We start from the raw sequence: 20,365 nt of genomic DNA on the forward strand, positions 1-20,365 counted from the left end.
CAAACTTCTCTCTGTGATACACCTTTGAAGGTGCCAGCCACAGATGCAGGCGAAACGTTAGAAATAAGACCTACCAGACCACGGCCACACAGCCCAGAAAACCCACAACCAGTCTTCCCCTTAAGTTATTTTCAGGCCTGTATTATTCATCTATCTTGTTTGCATTTGCAATATGTGGGATGAATAAGTGGGATTCCTTTTACTGTTACTTCCTCCAACTTAAATTTAATGCTGTCTGTTATAGCAGGACTGTCAGACTTCATTGGAATATTGCAGAATTTAGAAGGGACATCTGAAATATTCTAATAGGGCCTGGATGAGGCATGGATCTTTCACTTGGATGACATTATTTTAGGCAGAAACTGCAACCCCAGAGATGAAATGTCCCCAATGTGCTAGGAAGAACAAGAGTCTACTACTAAATATAAAAATTGAGGCTGAGGAAGGAAAACTGAACGTTTTAAAATCAGAAGCTGCCGCTCCAGATGTGCTGAATTCTGCATCTAGCCACTATATTATGATACTGTACAGACCAAACCTAACCGCCCTCTTGATACCACTAATCACCAGTGAGGGTTCCATATTCAGATTTATTATGGTCTGCACAAGAGTACCATATCACAGAGCCAAAAGTCCAGTTTCCAATATTCATTCTTCTTGGGTCGTATGAGACGGGTGTTTCACTTCATTTGAGCGTGTCTTTTCTTGGTTTTTCCTCTCTCTTGCAGCAAGTCACAGTCCCTGACGAACACCTTCAGCCTCTCGGAATCTTCTCAGAGGGGAAACCCCAATGAGGATGAAGCAAAAGCAGAAACCATCCGCAACCTGAGAAAATCATTTGCTAGCCTGTTTTCTGATTAATCTCTTTTCCTTCTGTCACAGCATTGTTTTTGTTTTAATTTATTTATTTGCAAACTCTGAAATGTTTTTATATCCCATCAATGGAGTTTCTTGCCAAGGGGCCCAAATCACACAGAAAGCAAAGTACTGTCCAACAAGCAGTGACATTTTGCTCACACCCATTCCTGTTGGCCCTGCTTCACACCCATGTACCTTTCAACCCCTAAATAGTACATGCTCATATGAATTGGCATGATACATGAAATCTCTGGCCCATGTATTGTTAAACACTTTCACAGCTGGAATCAACTGGCTGTTGTGAGCTCTTGGGCTGTGTTGCCATAGACTGCCTAACATTTTGCTCGTATCTATGGCTGGCATCTTCAGACACATGTCACAGTAAGATGTACAAGACACATATCTTACCGTAACATGCCTATGAAGATAGGACAAGACAGAAAAACGAAATAGCGAGCAAGGAGCAACCTGCCATAGCTTCAAGAACGAGCAAGGAGCAACCTGCTATACCTGCAAGAACAAGTAAGGAGCAACCTGCTATATCTGTATTGGCTACAAACTAAGCTTAGCTACTGACTAACGATAAAAGACAAAATATAGTAAGTGCTCTATTTAATAAGAGTGCTTTGGAAGGGCAATGAGTACAAACCTATCAAATACAATATAAAACATACAATAACAATACTCACAGACTGGCAAGACACATGAAGTGCTAACCAGCGAGCAAGCACTGAAATTCAAGGTGGGTAAATGCAGAAGTCCTGATACAGCAAGTCTCTGACAGTTCAGTGAAGGTGCCTTCCCACGTTACCACATATCTCACCGGAAAGTAAATGCAAGGGATGATGTTTCCATGTGAGTAACACATAACTCGGTAAATAAAGTAAGGGGTGCATGGGAAACTCTGGATTGGACCCCATTTCACTGGGGAAAACAGCTTCATCCGCAAAATAGCATTTCTAAAGCTTGCCCATTGCAAGGATACAGAAGTCAGGCCACTGGCAAACATAGCTCTGCTTGTACAAAGTGTAGGGGTTAACCACTATTAGTGTCATCTTGTAAAAATAAAGACTCTGATAGTGCCTAGCCCTACACTATTTACTGAGTTACATGTATATTGTATTTGATAGGTTTGCACTCATTTCACTTTCACAGCACTCTTAGGAAACTGAGCACTTATTATATCTTTGTCTTTTATTGTGAGTTGGTAGCTAAGCTTAGGCTCCTTCCGCACATACAGAATAATGCACTTTCAATCCACTGTGCAGCTGTGCGGAATAGCAAAACCCACTTTCAAACCATTGTGAAAGTGGATTGAAAATGCATTATTCTACAAGTGTGGAAAGGCCCTACGTTTTTAGCCAATACACTTATAGCATATTGATCCCTGCTGGCCCATGCAAGCCTATGAAGATGCCAGCCGTAGTTACAGCCAAAATGTTAGGAGCTAAAACTACCACACTACAGCCACACAACCCGGAAAACCCACAATAATTTGGCCATTATGCTAAATGTAAGGGTTTAAACTCCCACATTTTATGGGTTGGATCCCATGACTCTTTCCAACTGAGAAGCTTTCCTTGTTCAGAGGAATGAGCACTATCAGATCCACCCCATGTTGCCTACTCATCTTACAATGTACTTCAAGTTTTCCAAAGTATTGCACAACTACTGTTATCATTTGCCTGTACACTTGTAGGACTGTAAGATAAGTGTATTGATGACAGGCAGCTGTAAGTAATGCACAGTCCCATGGCCTCACTGTCCATTCACCTTATCCATTTTGCTGTCTGTCTGAACAAGCTCAGAGTATGCAGTCGGAGTCCTTCCAACATGCCTACATGGCTTTAAAAAAACACACAGTAGTAACGAAAATATGTAATATAATGTCTTCTATTAATGACCACTCTGTGCTGGTGAAAGGGCATATACAAGCCTTTGAATTAACATTAACAAAAGGGAACTTAGATGCACACATTTATCAAGATCTGAACCAACAAAGCTTACATTATGACCCCTGCATAATCCAGTATTTCAGACTGGACGCAGCTGAGAATTTTTGTTCCATATCAGATTCAAGATTACCAAAGGAATAGTTAGAGGTAAGGTCAGTATGACTATGGGGTGTAGTAAACCTACCACTTCTAGGAGGTGGATCTGAGCAAGGTTTGAGATAATTTGCACCCACACAATGCAGCAACAGGATCTTCCAGGAGTGGCAAAACCCTAGATAACAAACAATGCTTTAAAGCAGAAGACAAGAATGCATTTGCTTCCCTCTGGATTCTAGCTGGGGGTTTTTTCCCCTGCAGTACAAATGTAGTAAGGCTTTGGGGGCAAGGCTTCGTAGCAGCCAGCAAAACAAAGGAACAGGGAGGAAAAGACGGCCCACTGGCACAAGCCAAGCTGTTCCATTCTCATTTTAAAACAGGATGTTTTGTTTCCTTTCTATATCATAACTATGCAACTCTAAAGTAAACAGGACAGCATTCTTTCTCCACACTTCTGCTAGAAATAGCAGAGCAGGATTGTCTAGGACTTCCACAAAGTAGTCCCCTTCTCTAAAATGAATGAGAATAAACATGCCCAAGGTTCCATGAAAACCACACTATCCCTTCCTTGTGTGAGCAGATTGTGCTTACTCAGCAATTTTTAAAGCAATAAATTCTATATTGAACCCAGCAGCCCTCTGCTTAATGTTGCTAACTATCTAAGCCAGTGGTTCCTAACCCTTTTCACTCTTGGCAACCCATTTCCCTAAAACTGTACCCCCATATTAGCAAACCCATTGCATATTTTATTTCATGTACCCTCGAAGACTCTGGCACATACCGCAGTGTAGGAACCACTGAATTAAGCCCTATCCTGCACAGCTAGCCTGATCTTGTTGGATCTCAGAAGTTAAGCAGAGTCAACCCTGGTTAGTATTTGGATGAGAGACCTCAGAGGAAAGCCAGAGTCACGACAGAGAGGCATGCAATGGCAAACTTCCACTGGACATCTCTTGCTTTGAAAACCCTACGGGGTTGGCATAAATCAGCCGTGAGCTGACTGCACACACCTGCGAGGCACACGCACGAGCCCAGGTACTATTTACATTGCACCCTACAAAGTTTGCCATGCTATGTTACGTATACGTTTCATCGAGTAAGCAGAGATCAAACAGCCATCTTTTGAAAGTTTTTAGCAGTGATCTGAATAGCATTACTTTAAGGAACAGCTCCACATTTAAATTATGGAAGGCCAGGATCTTTACATCTCGCATTTAAAGGAGCCATAGCTTTGCTCTCTGTTCAGCAATCTTGTGCTACTCAACACTGTACATTCAGAGCAGCAAGGTAAAATTTCATCTTTTTTCAAAATGTCTGTCCAGCAAAAGCAATTTGTACAAGTTCAACATTGTGTCTGCCACTTAGGTTAGCAGTACAGAAGACTGTCCTGTGCACTGCCCATAGGATCATGGTCTCAGAGATTACCAATAGTCTGAAATTGTATAGAACAGCCATAGTTTTCTAAGCAATTGCACCTTACCCTCCATTTAGCCTACCTCACAGGGAGAGACGGAACATTTTATGCACCGAACATTGCTGCAGAAAGGACGAAACCTCCCAGCAGCACTCTGCTTCGCCAGTGAAACTTATGATAGAATTGGGCAAGGGAGGAGGGAACTTGTGTAGCCCGGACTCTCCCTAGCCACATAGTGCTTTGAACTGGGTCAGGGAGCAACGTGCTACTACAGTATAGCGGGGCAAGATTTTCCATGCCCCAGTTCAAAGCATTATGCAGATAAAGAAAATCTCACACGTCTCCCCTCCTTACCCAGCATCCCTCAAAGGACAAACAGGATAGAGAAGACCGTGGCCCATTGCCAGGGCATTAGCTTGTACTTGGTCGTAATAATTAGGCAGCTTCAGGACACCCTGAAGCTGGCATTAAATGGCACAACAGGTGGCGGCCACCAATTTAAGAATCCAGTTGCACTTTGTGCTCCATACGACTGAAGTTAGAAAAAGCAGCTGCTGGAGGGAAAAGATACATTTCATATGAAGTTGGCACTACGCTCTTAAGAAAGCGTGATTCCTAAAACAGCTCGTAAAATCTAGCATGGGGAATTTAAAAAAAATCAGATACCAGATAACTCGCTGTCACCATCAAATCTCACCATCAGACAGTGCACATTCCCATACACCCCCAGAAACTTTCCAGTTTGGCAATATTCTGGGACAGAAATACACCAGAGTCCACTTGCAGGCTAATTAAATGTCGGTTTTGGCAACTTCAAAGCAAGTTTTTCATCTGATATTTTCAGTCAGTGTGAAAGTATGGAGGCACCTAGAGTTAGAAAAGCTACCCATGATTGGCAGCTATATTTGTCACTAGGTAGAATTCCAAGTTTCAAAGAAGTGGCAACCAACTGCATTCTATTCCATTTTTTCTGTTGATTCTTTACTAAAGAGATATTCTCTGACATCACTGAATACAACAGGGCGGTTGACCATAAGAAGAAAAAGAAGAGTTTGGATTTATATCCCCCCTTTCTCTCCTGCAGGAGACTCAAAGGGGCTGACAATCTCCTTGCCCTTCCCCCCTCACAACAAACACCCTGTGAGGTGGGTGGGGCTGAGAGAGCTCTGAAGAGCTGTGACTAGCCCAAGGTCACCCAGCTGGCGTGTGTGGGAGTGTACAGGCTAATCTGAATTCCCCAGATAAGCCTCCACAGCTCAGGTGGCAGAGCTGGGAATCAAACCCGGTTCCTCCAGATTAGATACATGAGCTCTTAACCTCCTACGCCACTGCATAAGGGCCATTTAGACTTACAGGTGTCACTTCTTAAGCAATATAAACACCAGGTGCCCATCACACAGTGACATGGAACAGGATGAGATCGTATTCCAACATCAGTGTAATGAGATCACGAGCAAAGTTAGGGGGCAATGAATCTTGGCCTTCCTCACACTATAAGTCCAGAGCTTCTTATTTGAGTTCACAATGATAATTGTCATTCCGTTTTGTAAAAGCCTTCTCCTGGAACTCACAGGAAAACTCTCTTAAAGCAGAAAGGCAATATTGTTTTTCAATGTTTCTGGCATTCTTGCTCATAGTTTTGGTCAGATTCTGGGTTACACTGTGGCATGTTTTTATTCTGCTGTTTGTAGGATGAAATGTTCAGTGTTTTATTCTTTCCAGTGTAATAAAAACTTAACCCTGTATCCTTTGTGTTTAAAGTCCCCAGCATCAAAACTGCTTTTTCCAAGTAATAAAAAGGGAAAGAAAAATTCTCAAACAAAAGGTTCCCGCGAGAAAAAAAAATTAAGTCAAACATTTTATGGGAATCCCAGGCTTCCAATGACAGAAAGTTGCATAAAATAGAAAGTTTGCTGCCTATGGGAGACTTTTGTATAAATCAGACCAGTTATGGAAGGAAACAAACATTTACTTTGGGACATTTAGGGAATAAGGCAGTCCAGACCAACAGAATGTTTGTTTTTAAACTGCTCTTTATGTGATGCAGCAAAGGCCAACCAGGTTTTGTTCTCTAAGAAGCAATTCACAGATGGTAACAAAAAGAAAGAACAAAGTGTCTCTGTGGAATTCTTTCTAGAATGATCTCTTGTTACTGGACCCAGCTCTTGGAGTCAAGATGTCACAGTACCTATGCATCACCATAACTAGAAGAGAGACACCAAAAGCCCCCAGAGAGGAATATCCTATAGTTCAAAAAGCAAGCGCAGAGATAGAAAGTTTAAGAGAGTCGTCATATGAATGGACGGCGAAGATCAACTGGGCGGCCCCGGCTAGGCCTAGAGGAGAATCTGTCACTGTTACTGGCTCTCCCAGGAAGTGGAAAACTTGGGCCTGGAATGAACCCAGCTGGATCAAAATGTGGCTGTAGTGGAGGGAATAGACTCGGCATGTCCTCTGGGCCAGGAATGAGTGAGTTGATTGGGTCACCCATATAGGGAAAGCTTGGCACTTCATCATATTCCCCTCCAATTATCATTGGGGGATAAAGAGGATTAGGAGTAAAAGCACCAGGATAAAGCGGGTTGGGATGAAATGGGATGGGATGGGGGGGAGGGGGCAGAAACATCATGTGCCTCCACCTCAGGGCCTCCTTCTTCTGCTTCAGTTTCTTCTTGTACAACTGCAAGGAAAAAGACAGAAAGTGTTCAGCCTGAAGTCTAGAACAAGCAGACACTCTTTCAAGTCACCACCAACATTTGTTTCCTGATCACAACTGCGTAGTGATGGTTAATACTTCTTAAAGGTATTGTTTGATGAAAGCAACAAGCAGTCTGGCCACCAACACAGGATACTATTTTTTGAACAGCTTAACAAAACAACAGAGTTTACAAGAAAGCATCTGACGGGGCTTGCCTTCCCTTTGAGGTTCAGCATTCCTTTTAAAGAAAAAAAACTTTTTTTATAAGAGCCTAGGCTCAAAATGAGCTTTGCTTCAGGCTCAACTGAAATTGTGTGGACAGGTATCAAGGAAAAGGTCAAAACACAACTCAGAAAAGAGATGGGCCTTGTCATTTCAATCATCTTAGAACCTGGCCTGGTCTTTTCCAAGCTCTCTGCTCTGTGCCTGTTCTTAGCACTTCCAAGAGAACATATTAAACAGCCACCTACTTCCTTCCAGTCTGTGTCTCGGAGCCTGGAAACAGGATCTGCAAAGAAGAGAGAAGTCAGACTGATGCAACAATTCCATATTGTGTTTCTCTAAATCAGTGAAAGAAAACATATGCTAAATTTAGGAAATCTCTCCCATATTAGAAGTTGTAATTGGACATGAAAGCTTGTGTGCATAACTTTTAAAAAACAAAGGCCTTCTCAGTCAGTAATCTCCAGCAAAATCTGTTTTGGAGATGGCTCACGGTCCTAGAGGAGTGGTAACCCGGAACCCACCTTTAACCCCAAGTAAGCAACCTGAGACTCAATGAGTGCTACGCTCATGGCAAGTACATGACATCACACCCATATGATGTTGCCACATAGCAAGAACAGAAGGAGCCAGGTTGATGACCTCATTAGATCTCCTTTAGGATCATAAGCATCTGGAGACAAACACAAGGTAGGCACCAGAAGATATCACATAATGAGAAGGGAGTATAGAGAGGTTTGGAGACCCTTCTCCTCACAAGTAGGTGTCTTTGTCTCTCCGTCCCCTACCAGTTGTCCCATGCTCCTTGCCTGTGTTTGTGACACCAAGGTTCCCTACCTGCAAAAGATCAGCTTTCTTATACAGCACAAGCACAGATGTGAAACCTTGAAGGAGCAGCTGGCAGAGGTGGGCATGGCCTAGGTTGTGTGGAAAGAGCTTTTGCAGTGTAAGTTTCTATTGCGCTAAAAAGGTATCCTTCCCATCCTGGTTCTGAACTCAGTGTGCGTGCAAAGGTACCTTTGCTAGCCATGCATGTACTGAAGCAGCAGGTTCTTCTGTCTGACATTTTTATTGTGCTTTTCCTCCAAGAAGCTCAGGGCAGCAGCTGCAAGATTCTCTCCCTGTATTATAGGTGTTTGCTGGAAGTGAGCAGTTCAAGGTCATCCACTGAGCTTTTTGACTGACTGGGCTCTTAACCCAGATTGTCTTAGTCCATCTAAACACTGCACTGCATTGGCTCTCAGACCTGCCTCTCAAATAGCAGCAAAAAGAGCAGCTCTGGAGGCAGGCCTCCACCACCCGCCTGAGAGTCCAAACCTGTTTGCCTTTCTGAAATGTTCACTCCTGGCTTCCCTAAAGAAAACCAACTGGGCTGGCAAACTGCTGAAAGTCTGATTTGGGAACAAGCCTCTCTCACTTCATCCAAATAATCAATCACCTCTGAAATCTCGTAGGTATACAAATCTCCACAATAGCTGGTCGTTTGAGGCTGTGTAGAGGTCACGGCAAACGGCAGACACAGAGAGGAGCGAGCGGACGTCCAGGAGTCTTAAAATCCGGAGTTTCAGTTCCAGTGGGAGGACCACCAGACCAAACACATCTGGCAAGTTCAAAGCTAAGGACAAACCATGGCGAGTTAAAATAATAGTAACATCAGCTTTCCTTTAAAGGATAAACCTCATCCTGCAATCTCATATACTAAGATACTAAATTGCTTAACTGTTTGTGGATGTAATAGACACTGACAATATTCACAAGGACCTTTTTCTGAGCAGAATCTATAGGGTTAATTCCTTCAATGGCCGTCAAGGGAACAAATACAGAATGTGTTATGTGGCCCTTCTTTCACGCATCATGCTACTATAAGTAGTTAAAAATTATTCTGGTTCAGACCTCATTAAAATGAAGCCTTAAAAATTAAACATCTCAAAGTAAATAAAAGTCAGTAGAAATGAGAGAAAAAATTGTCACGGCACTGTCATTTTTCCTAAGAGAAACAGAAAATAAATCCACTACCAAACTCAAGTTCTAAAACAAGATCCAAAGAGAACTATCAGCTTATGTCCCCTACTTATGCCTATACCCAAGCTGCTTGGAATACCAAAGGGTAGCAATCACTAATGTATCTGGCTACAGCACATGTCTGCTATATAGAAAGGTTCTGAGTTTAGTCTTTGTTGCATCCAATGAAACTATCTCAAAAGCAAGTGCTAAGGCTAGTGGGACTCAAGACAACTGGCCAAGAGGGGCAGAGGGGAGGAGCTGAAAGAAGGGCATGGAAGCAAATGGAAAAATCCCATCACCATCCATATCTGGTTGGAATTGAACTGGCACAAGCTTATCACCATAGGACAAGCACCCAGTTCACTCACAAAGGCCCTATCCATAAAATATTTCCTTTGGGGTTTCTCTTACCTTGACGGGCAGCAGCCAGAAGAGGATACACCAGCTGATCTTTAAACAGACGAGATAATTTCTGAAGATCTTTATACACTCCAGTGACATTTGCTTCAGAAAAGAGACAAGCACACAAAAGGTACATCAAGGTATATTTCTGTCAGCTTTATAAACTCAACTGTTTTCCTTGGGCAAGTCGAAATTGCCAAAATTTTATCAGGTAGTAGGGAAAAGCTGTTTATCTGCCCCAGGTGTTGATGGGTGCAAACCATTGTGTACAGGCAGGCAAATCAAAGCCTGTGTGCTCACTGTCACAGGGAACAGAAAACATGAGACCGTTCCATTAAGCAGCACTTGAGGCGCTGTAGTTAATGGTTGCAATGAGATCCATAAATATTTATTCATTCCACCATCTATGCATATGTAAATCATGTGAATTTCCTGTATTCAGTTAGAAGGCATGAACAAAAAGAGCTAGACTTGACCTCCTTCCACTCTTGGAAGCATCCGTCTCCTAGCCCAGCCCACTTGGGACACTGAAGGGGGAAAAATCAAATCAGTGAATTGCAGCAGGGTAAAGAAGTGTTTTGTTTCCCTCACCTACACAGTAGGTGATGTACATAGTCTGCAAAATAAGACTGAAGTGACTCTTGGAGGTGGCACAGGCCTATGTCAGTGAAAATGCCCTTTCTGGGGCACATCCCCCGGTGGAGTGGCAGCTGCGGTGGCTCTCCCAGTTGTCCAGACATGGCACAGAGCACCATGTCAGCACTCCTGCACCATCAATAGCCCTGCCAGGATAGCAGAGGCATTCCAGAGGCATGACTGGGGATGGAGCTGAAACAGTCCACTCCGGCCTTGCCTACACTGATGCAGCGGCCTGGGCCTCTGATGCATGCCACCCTTCGGGGTTGCATAGGTCTATGCAGCCCAATGGAGGGCTTTCCAGCAGCGAGGAGATTTTTAAATCTTTTTTCCCCTCCCAGAGCCCCCAAAAGGCCTCTGGAAGAACTGTGGTGGCATGTCAGCAGTGCCATCCCCACTCACCTGGGCCTCTGGATTGGGCTGCAAATCTCCTCTTTCAGACACGAGTAGGTGGATGAATCCGTGAATACATATGGATTCTTCTCCTGCCTCCCCCATCCAGCCACATCTAGTTTGGGCCAAGTGTCTTCAATAAGCAGGGCTTCATTAGTGTCTGTGAAACCCTGTTAAAGCATTTTGTTCTGCTTCTTCTATACTAGCTCCTTGCTGTTTCCCATTCAAGACTGAAACCCACTTTTTCAAATCAGATTAAATGAAAGCCACTCTGGTGTACTCTGTTGTGCCCTGGACCAGTGTCTGGGAGACCCTGGTTCCCACTATGCCATGGAAGTCTGCCATGGGGTAATCCTGGGGCATTCATACACACCTAGGCTAATCTACCGCATGGTAGTGATGTAAACTGCTTTGGGTTCTCATTGGGGAGAAAGGGGGTAAATGAAGTAAAATAAAAATTAATGAAGTAAAATAAAAATAAATCAATAGTATGAAGTACCTGAGTCTTGAAAACAAACAAAAGATGTTGGCAGAAGCTGCAGTCTCTTCACACTTTTGATGTCATTGCTGATCTTTAACATTGCTGCAAACACAGACCCATTTTGATCAGAAAGATAACCCAAAGTTTGCCTCCTGCATAGAATAAACTGTTTTAGAAAAGAGACTACTCTGAAGCACCCTGTGCTATCTGAGATGGCCCCCAGAGAGGCAGAAACATTAATCAAGACCTTCAATTATATTCTGTCACTGCAAAATCCATTAGCTCTCCAACGGGCTCCCACAAGGAAGCATATCTGAGATAAATAGAACAGTGCTTGCCTGGCTGGAGACAAACAAACTCTGTTTGCTATTTTGGGAAGGCTATTTAGTTGGCCTGCTCATTTGTGAGCTCAAATTCAGAATTCATAAAGAGAACAATAAGGAATGTGTCTAAAATAATGTGGAATTGGAGGACAGGGGGCCCTGAAAATCTTGCATGGCACACAGACTTTGCAAGAAATGCAAACACTTTAAATTTCCAAAGGAAGGTAACAAAAGAGTTTCTGTTTCAATTCCCAAAGATGATTTTGCATAGCACTCTCGAGAGCAAGCGAGAGCAGTATTCCACTTTCAGCCTCACTTTAACACAGTAGTGCTCCTCTCTCTCTGCCTAATGCTGCGCAACGATGCAGGAAAATCTGGATCAAACAAACATTTCACAGGGAAAAAAATTGCTCAGCCTGCAAATCAAAATGTAATACTCACATGACTCCATCTGACTTGGCTATCTCAAAGTGCCAGGAATGGCACTCTTTTCAGTTTGCAAATGTGTGCTACCTTCTTTTGCGGAGTCTTAAGACATAACCCACAAAACTATCCCTCTTTGTTTTATTACCAGTGAACCGGTTGGCTTAAAAGCCAGAAACACACCGATGATGAAAGACCAGTCTGCCCTCCACCCCACCTACCTCAGGGACCAAAAGAATTCACACAACTGATCAAAGCCTTTTAGTTCTCCTTTGACACTTCAGGCACTTAAACCATAGATGCAAACTTGAGACCCAACAGATACTCTGCCAGGGTGAAGGCAGAACATGAGAGCAAGCTACGCCAAGCAATCATACCGTTGACGACAATAAAATCCCCCAGAGGCACGCAAGTCAGGGCAGCAGAGCCATTCTCACAGAGAGGGTGAGTATACTGTAGCTTATAAACTCCGCCATTTCTCCACTTCTCAGGCATGGACACTGATTTTGCTTCTGTCCCCTGGAAGCAATGAAAAGGCAGTTAGTCAGGTGGCCCCTTCAGCATCGCCTCCACTGGTCAACCCCCACTCTCAAACACACAAAAACAAACAGTTGCTGGCCAGGAACCAAAGCAGGCAATGTGATTGAAGTAGATAATATTGGCTAGGCTCAGAGGTGGGATCCAACCAGTTCTCTCTAATTTTTTCTGAGTGCCGAGAAGGGGTTACTAAAGCAACCTCCCTGCCCAATAGGGACTGGAGGTGCGTGTGTGCGGCGGCGCCACAGTTTGAATCCCACCACCATCGGAACCTGTTATTAAAATTGTTGGATCCCACCACTGGCTAGGCTCTTCACAGAGAAGAATCACTATAACAGAGTTTACACTGCCCCCACCTTAAGCATAGGATAAAACTAGTCTGACTGGAAACAAAAAAACTTCACAAAATTAGACCCTAGAGAAATTAAAGTCCAAGACTACTAAATTCATAAGCATGAGATTATCAAAAGAATCATTGTACTTTAATTTACTGTTATTCACACTGAACTCTTCACTGCCACAGCAGCCCACCTGGCTCGTCTGGCTTCCTGAATGGCAGCAGCTGTTCCTCCCCCACCTGCTTGCAGCTTTGTCACCTCAGTGGACAGGTGAAGGTTTGGGGGAATTCAACCCCCCCCCTTTTTTTTTAATGTTTTCAGATTTTTCTGCAAACCTGGGAGGTTCCCTCCAAGTTTGCAGAACTATCTGTTTTTAGTCGATGTGGGCCTGATTTGTGGATTTAGATCTCCACAGAGTCAGAGCCTATTTTGACCATTGCTAATTTGAGTATGAAATAATTTTAAGATCAGTTATTTTAATGTGGAACTACTCAAAACATACCAGTTAAACTAGCAGTATCATTTAAATAAAGTATCTGTAGATGAGGCCACATTTGACTATTACAGTATATGATTACAGACTCTACACTTAATGCAAATCATCACTTCCTCCAGAGTCAGGCTTTGAAATTTGAAGAGGATTTGCAAAGCTTGGTCCTGAAGGAACCTGGTCTTCATCCACTATAACTGGCGTGAATAGACATGCAATGATAAACCTTGATTAAGACCAGGCAGAGAGGGCCAGAAGGAAAAAGAGATCATAAATGAAAGGCAGGAGAAAAAAAAGCACATGTTTATGAAGATAGCTCCTGATACAAAATAAGGTTTTCTGGCAGCCAGTATTACAGTCACATCAGGCTGAGGAATGTTATTGAAATGCAAAAGGGGACTCCTGACATTCCCATTCAATTTCAGAAGCAGCTGCTCTTTTCACTATATTGCTTACTTGAGGTACATAGCCTGTCTCCATCATGAGCAGATTAATCAGAACAATCAAAGCATCATTGGCATTGCCACACTCTGCAGAATGGTAGAGAGTCTCGAGAGAGTGTGGCACTTGCCCATCTGTCGCTTCTGAACACAACATCGGCTCCAAAGGATAAGAACCCCCAGATTCTTGGAGATCAGGAACATCCGAGACCATCTCTGAATCAAACTCTGGGCGGGATCCTGCCTTGAAAGGACAGCAACAAACACAGAATAGTCTTTTAAAAAGCGACATCTAGCTGAGTAAAGCCACCAAGAGAAAACCAGTAGAGCAATAACTTTTAGCAAAGGTTGGAAGGGGCGTGTCCACTAGTTGGCAATACAAAATATGCCATCTTTAATTATACAATTCAGCATTAAACAAAAGTCGCTTTATATGTTCAGTGTAGGACCACGGCTCTACAGCACCTAAGTGTGCATAGAAGGCAGGCTCCTAAATGCTTGGATGCACTACTGTCCTTCTACTGACCCTGCCCAAATGGAATACAAAAGGCAATACAGAGTGATTTACAAGATGTCCAGGAATACAGAAAAAAGCTATAGTAGCAGAAGACAAAATCCATTCTCACCAGCAATACATTTCACATGGCATGTGACAAGAGAATTCAAATGGGACACCCTCCAAAAAAATACCACACACACAAATTCCTTATCTGCCTTCTACTAGTAACTTCAGCTTTAATGAGCTTACCGCACGGCCAGCCATTTGCATTTTCTCGTCATGTTGGATCTGACAGTCTTCTACATGCCCATTGTGTCTTTCATCTTCTGTGGTGTTGCATTGGTTGAGACATATTGTTGAAGTGGAGGAAGAGGGTGAAGGTAAAGTGGATGTTGCATTAGCATCTTCGAGCCTCAAGCATATCAAGTCTCCTGAAACAATTCCAAAAGATGCTAGAGGTTCCTGGTTTCCAGAGAGGGAGTCTTTGTTGTTCAAAGTTATTGCAAATTCAGTATTAGAACTGCAGACAAAACAAAGTTAAACTGCATGAGATACATGGCCATACCTCCACCATTTGGCCAGCAGACAGCCTGAACAACAGACTACCAATAACATGACTGCGACAATGCAAGCAGCAAATACAATGTTGATGGGGTTTCTTATTTCCTTGTATATTTTTAATATATTAGCATCTGACAGTCATGTATACAATCAGAAATGTTCAGTAGGATTCACAGAAGGATTCACGCAATAACTTTTAGTACAGCAAGCCCTTCTAGTGTACCTAAAAGCTACATCAATCAGCTCCAACAAATACATTCATAAAGGACTTTACAAAGGTGTGAATGTGTCTGTATTAGCAGCAAACATTATAAAGATGTGAGTGTGTTTTACCAGCAAAGGGCAAAAGGCTGATAGTCCCAACACGCGGATGTGTAATTAAGATGCATTTTGCAGCTAACATAACTAAGGTCTCTCATGCAAATAAAGTTTAGAAGGTATGAAAGAATGAGAGCAAAGCTGTTGATCTACCCTGGAAAACAATCATAAACATCCAGTTTATGACTTATCCTACTTTTAACAGTGCAAAATGCCGTCAAGTCACTTCCAAGTCATGGCAACTCTATGAATCAATGTCCTCCAAAATGGCTCATCGTTAACAGCCTTGCTTGTGTCTTGCAAACTGAGGGACGATGCCCTATTTTATTAATGGAGCAATCTTCAGCCTTTTCTAAAAGATGAGATGATGTTTTAAATTAATGTACTTGGTTAGATTCAAACAGCTTTTCATTCATTGAAGAAAGATGAAAGGGGTTCCATACAACTAATAAAAAAGGATGTTCTGGGAATCATGGCACCTAAGAAGAAGAAGAGTTTGGATTTATATCCCCCCTTTCTCTCCTGTAGGAGACTCAAAGGATTTATATCCCCCCCTTTCTCTCCTGTAGGAGACTCAAAGGGGCTTACAATCTCCTTGCCCTTCCCCCCTCACCACAAACACCCTGTGAGGTAGGTGGAGCTGAGAGAGCTCCGAGAAGCTGTGACTAGCCCAAGGTCACCCAGCTGGCGTGTGTGGGAGTGTACAGGCTAATCTGAATTCCCCAGATCAGCCTCCACAGCTCAGGCGGCAGAACGGAGAATCAAACACAGTTCCTCCAGATTAGATACACAAGCTGTTAACCTTCTACGCCACTGCTGCACCTTGGTTAGATGGACAAATGGTTAAATGGACAAAACCTACAAATGGTTGTAGGTTTTGGTTAAATGGACAAATGGTTAAATGGACAAAACCTATAAGGGGTGGGCACCGCAGTATGGAGGGGAGTTGGACAAGATTGAGTGGTAAAGCTCATTGTAGCCAACCCGAAAGCATAACAGGGTGGATGTAAAGAAAACATTAACAGGTACTGCAACCAACACCCTTTTCAAATCAGATGCTATCTCTTCAATCTCCAGAAGTCTCAGCTAATCCCTCATTTTACAACATATTTTACTTGATCTTTGATTTAAGGGGGCAGGGGAGACTTTCAAACTCAAAGGCCAATCAGAAAACTTTTATGAATAAATTCTCCTATTAATGTTGAACTACAGCTTTTCTAAGACACATTCAAACACACAAAATGATTTCCATTTGGTATGTTATCTTTACAACCTCTGCTTCCACATTTTACTCTGGGTGCATGTAAGACATATGTTGTCATGATATATAAAAAAAGAGTGAAAAGTTCACTAGAAGGTCATTTCAAGTTAGCAGAAAGTTTGCCAACCCAGAGAATGGAGACAGTCAGTCTAGGGGCAAAAGTAGCAAAGATTAACCTTTAACATGATTGGTGAATTCAATTGTGATTCTAGACCAATGATAGTGAACCCAAGTGCCCAAATTGCAACCCAAAACCCACTTATTTATCGCAAAGTGCTAACACAACAATTTAACCTGAATACTGAGGTTTTAGTTTAGAAAAAGTGGTTGGCTCCGAGGCGTGCATTACTCAGGAGTAAGCTTGGTGGTAGTCGGTGGCTTTGCAGCAACCGTGCAACTCTTCCAACAGGTGAATCACGACCCTAGGAGGGTTTACTCAGAAGCAGAAGCCCCCATTGCCCAGCAACCAAAAGCTTGACTGCTCCAGGTAAAGGAATTGCGATTGCTTTAGTTCTTCACATGGCGAAAATCAGTGGGGTTTAACAGTGCTTAACAGGGTTACCTACACTGCTTCCCCAAAACTAGGTCTTAGGTTTAATGCTAATAATCGAGCCCAGCAGACCAGGCCAGCCTAGATGGGGGAGGGGGGGGACTGTTTGTGCATGCCCTCAGAGAGGGCTCTGAGTGCCATAGGTTCGCCACCACTGTTCTAGACCAATGAGAGGCTGAGGCCTGGGCGGGGAAAAGTATCCCTGATGTATGCATTTGTATATGTTGAATTGAGTCTGAGTTAAGTTCTGTGTGTGTTGAACTTTGTTATTGCTGAAGAGTTCTGTATCGTATAATAGTCTTCTATAGATAGACTTGTGTAACCTTGCAACTGCTAAAGTAAAAGCCTTCCTATGGAAAGAACATCTTGCGAGGAGAGTATTCTTTTCCAAGAGTGGTAAGAGGTTGCAGTGAGTGCAAGAATTCTCATCTTACCAGAGTGACTCCGCTTTAAACTCTGCTGATATATGTATCATATCATAACAAAGAGGGATAGTTTTGTTTAAGAATCACTTTGGTTTCTATTTCAGCAGTTACCAGTAAGTGAAACTTTGTTTTCAGTTTCTTAAGTGGCAAACAGCCAGCTAAAAAAATGTAAGCTTCTTCCTACCTACAAGAAAGACTGGTCATTCCCAGGAGCCAACCATCATTTTTCTGGGCCAACATATATCATTCCATTCTAGAGTGCAATTCCACTACTCTTTGCCTTTCACTGAAGTCTATCCTGCCCTGGTATATATGGCTGATGTCAATACAGTGGTGGCTAAGGATTTCCCACTGGTCTGTTTTCTCCTAAGCGCCCAACTACACGTGTGGCCAGAAGACTGTTCCCAAGTGTGCTGGATCTTAGTCAGGCCTTTCCAATTTTGTTTGCACTTGTATGGTTGGCCAAAAGATGGCTCTGCCTTCCTGCCAGGTTTTCCCTAAAGTGACTCTCTCATGTTGGCCACACAGGTGTCTGTCCTGTGCCTCTGGTGAATTTGAAGCTGTGTGTTTGTTTGATACTGACCTTGTGTCTGCCTGCTGCTCCTGAGGCACCCATCCCCAGACCTGAAAATTTTGGGTGCTTTGCTGAGTGAGCTACATATTCACAAGAGCACTGTGACCCACAGTTCCTAGCCCAAACATCCAGCCAAAGAAAACAGGCTTGCAGGAAATCTCAACCCAGATCTTCATCGCACCACGGAGTATATGCATTCCAGGCTTCTTCCCACTCACACGCTACAATCCTCCTTACAGTGGATGCTGCTGTCTTCCCTCCCCCTCCCATTGTGTTCTCCATATAAGTAACAAAAGGCTAATATCAGAGTATGTAGCTGCATAAGCATATGGTGTTTGGCTGCCTCCCTGCCTGCCTACAGGAGAATATAATCAGCACAGCTGAAAGAGCACAGGATACCAATTAGCTATGGCCAACACAGAATGTTTAGAATGCAGCTGTGAATCTTTTCTGGCATAATGAATTGCTTGTACACCACCTCCTCCTCCTTTGCATTAGTGCTTGGCACCATCAGCTGCCTTTGTGGCCAAAAGGCCACATGACAGGGCTCTCCAGCAAATCCACTGGCACACGCCTTCCTCTGCTAAATGACTGCAGAGTGGAGGACACAGGACAACATCAGTCTATCAAACCCACTCACATCTCCCAGTATTCAATATCTTTAAAGTACTGTAGATGTCTTTACTCTGGACATACAATGGGCAGCAATGGGGGTGTTGGCAGAAACTGAGAAACCCTGTTTTCATCCCACCATTCTAGACCACAGCAATAAGTGTCCATGAAATTTTCCTAGTTAGATCTGAAAAATACACAGTGCCACATCTCACTGCGCAGCGGCATAGTGATTAAGAGCAGGTGTACTCTAATCTGGAGGAACCGGGTTTGATTCCCCACTCATGGCAGGCTTGAACATGTGACGAGATGCATGGGGAACGATTTAGCCTGTAAGCTCAGCACATGCCAGCTCGGTGACAACTTGGTGCTGAGTCACGCAGCTCTGGGCTCCATCAGCCCCACTTACCTCACAGGGTGTTTGTTGTGAGGAGGGAAGGGAAAGGAGTTTGTAAGCCCCTTTGAGTCTCCTTACAGGAGAAAAAGGGGGAATATAAATCCAACTCTTCTTCCTTCAGGCTCATCCTCAAGATGAAGCTCTTCAGTGTGACTTTCAGCTTGCCTAGCCCCGTGCGGGCCAAAATAAACAAGATATGTGCCTCCTGAATTCCAGCTGTAACTAAAATACATGCAATTTTAGTCACCACATTTCTCTGTCCCACCAAGGCTATTCTTTTAAAAACAATTTTATATTCAAAAGTCTGGTGAGGAAGGGAGGCCCTACCTATACTTGCCAACACAGCTCTACAAATGTACTTATATGGGTTATCGCCATCTGAGTTTTATTCAGTAGCTTTATTTTGTAATTTTATTCTGGTTTTATTAGTAGCTACATTGTTATTGGTTTTAAATATTACTATTACTAGTATGTTGTGTTGTGCGCCGCCCTGAGCCCTTCAGGGGAGGGCAGCAAATAAATCGAAAGTATAAATAAATCAAATAAATAAATATTATCAGATCAGTATAAGTGCAATATTAACAACACCTCTGCCACACGCTTCACTGCTCCAGCCCTGGAGTGCAATGAAAATAAGAAAGAGCGATAGGTGAAAGTGGGGAAAGGTCACAGGAGAACTGACCAGACCCGGATTCAAACGTCCAATCAGTTATGAAATTCACTAGATGGTCACTTTCTTTCAACCTACCTCGCAGGGTTGTTGTGAACATTAAAGAGGGAAGACAGTAACGATACGTGTTCCAACCGGAATAAAAAAGAGTGGCAGTTCCCCGCCCCTTTCCAGAGTTTCACAGTAAAGTCCACCCTCCCAAGCGGTCTCTCCAAGCCTAGCACGGATGAATTCACACGTTACCTGTAACCCCAGGCGGGCAACAGGGTCTGGCAAAGGCGTGCGCGCAGATCTTCCAAGGTGGGCTCCGGCTCCGGCAACTCGAGCCGAGCCGTCCGCTTCTGCAGCCGGACTCGGAGTTTCATGGCGTCGCGGGGCACCCGGCTCCTTCACTCCGGTTGCCGCCTTCCCAGCTTCACCGCAGACCCCCCCTCAGGCTCTTGAGTAAGAGTAGCGACCTGCCAGAAAGGGGCAAGCAGCAGCGAAAAAACGCGCGCGGGGCTTCTGGGTGCCGATCCCGTCGTCAGCAGCTTATTGTGTTTTGGGTGGGAAGGCACTGCACCTCCTTCGCCCCACCGCCTCGGCCAGATGACATGAAGCCCCGCCCCTCGCCGGCAAGCGCCGCCCCGAACTTGGGAAGGAAATTGCAAGCGACTAGGCCGATCGATTATTCGGCTCTCTTTCAGATCGCCTGTTGGCTCTCTCTCGCTGCTCTCCTCTCCCACCGTTAACAGTGATGGGGAGGAGTTTGTTTTCGATCGATACTTTCTGTGCTCCTGCCTGTGCGC

The 20,365-nt window shown here is 43.7% G+C and overlaps 2 protein-coding genes across 4 annotated transcripts in view; one reads left to right on the forward strand and one right to left on the reverse strand.

Moving 5' to 3' along the window:
- SYN3 (synapsin III) overlaps positions 1-4,971 on the forward strand; it is a 238,926-nt gene extending 233,955 nt beyond the window's left edge. For all 3 annotated transcript variants that reach the window (XM_048500133.1, XM_048500132.1, XM_048500134.1), the window contains one exon: positions 729-4,971. In XM_048500133.1, the coding sequence (XP_048356090.1) occupies positions 729-861 (133 nt within the window). In that variant the 3' untranslated portion in view covers positions 862-4,971. The remainder of the gene's footprint in view (positions 1-728) is intronic.
- A 1,367-nt stretch (positions 4,972-6,338) lies between these two features.
- FBXO7 (F-box protein 7) lies at positions 6,339-20,061 on the reverse strand. Its single transcript, XM_048500135.1, has 9 exons — positions 19,821-20,061; positions 14,459-14,729; positions 13,727-13,954; positions 12,283-12,424; positions 11,178-11,261; positions 9,659-9,751; positions 8,682-8,858; positions 7,492-7,529; positions 6,339-7,003 (listed from the first exon to the last, which is right to left on the reverse strand). Exons 1-9 carry the CDS (start codon positions 19,940-19,942, stop codon positions 6,614-6,616), a joined length of 1,545 nt encoding a protein of 514 aa, XP_048356092.1. The 5' UTR covers positions 19,943-20,061; the 3' UTR covers positions 6,339-6,613.
- Between the last annotated feature and the right edge of the window lie 304 nt (positions 20,062-20,365).

This window comes from Sphaerodactylus townsendi, linkage group LG06 (assembly GCF_021028975.2).
Source record: "Sphaerodactylus townsendi isolate TG3544 linkage group LG06, MPM_Stown_v2.3, whole genome shotgun sequence".
Lineage (NCBI taxonomy): Eukaryota > Metazoa > Chordata > Lepidosauria > Squamata > Sphaerodactylidae > Sphaerodactylus > Sphaerodactylus townsendi.

What these genes read in the sequence shown, in the direction of transcription:
- FBXO7 (XM_048500135.1), bottom strand. Translation starts at nt 19,942, where the DNA reads ATGAAACTCCGAGTCCGGCTGCAGAAGCGGACGGCTCGGCTCGAGTTG. An exon ending in GGATTTTATTGTCGTCAACG is followed by an intron (nt 11,262 to 12,282) that starts GTATGATTGCTT and finishes CTGTGTTTGCAG; the next exon opens with CAATGTTAAAGATCAGCAAT. An exon ending in TGTTTGTTTTCAAGACTCAG is followed by an intron (nt 9,752 to 11,177) that starts GTACTTCATACT and finishes TCTTTTCTGAAG; the next exon opens with CAAATGTCACTGGAGTGTAT.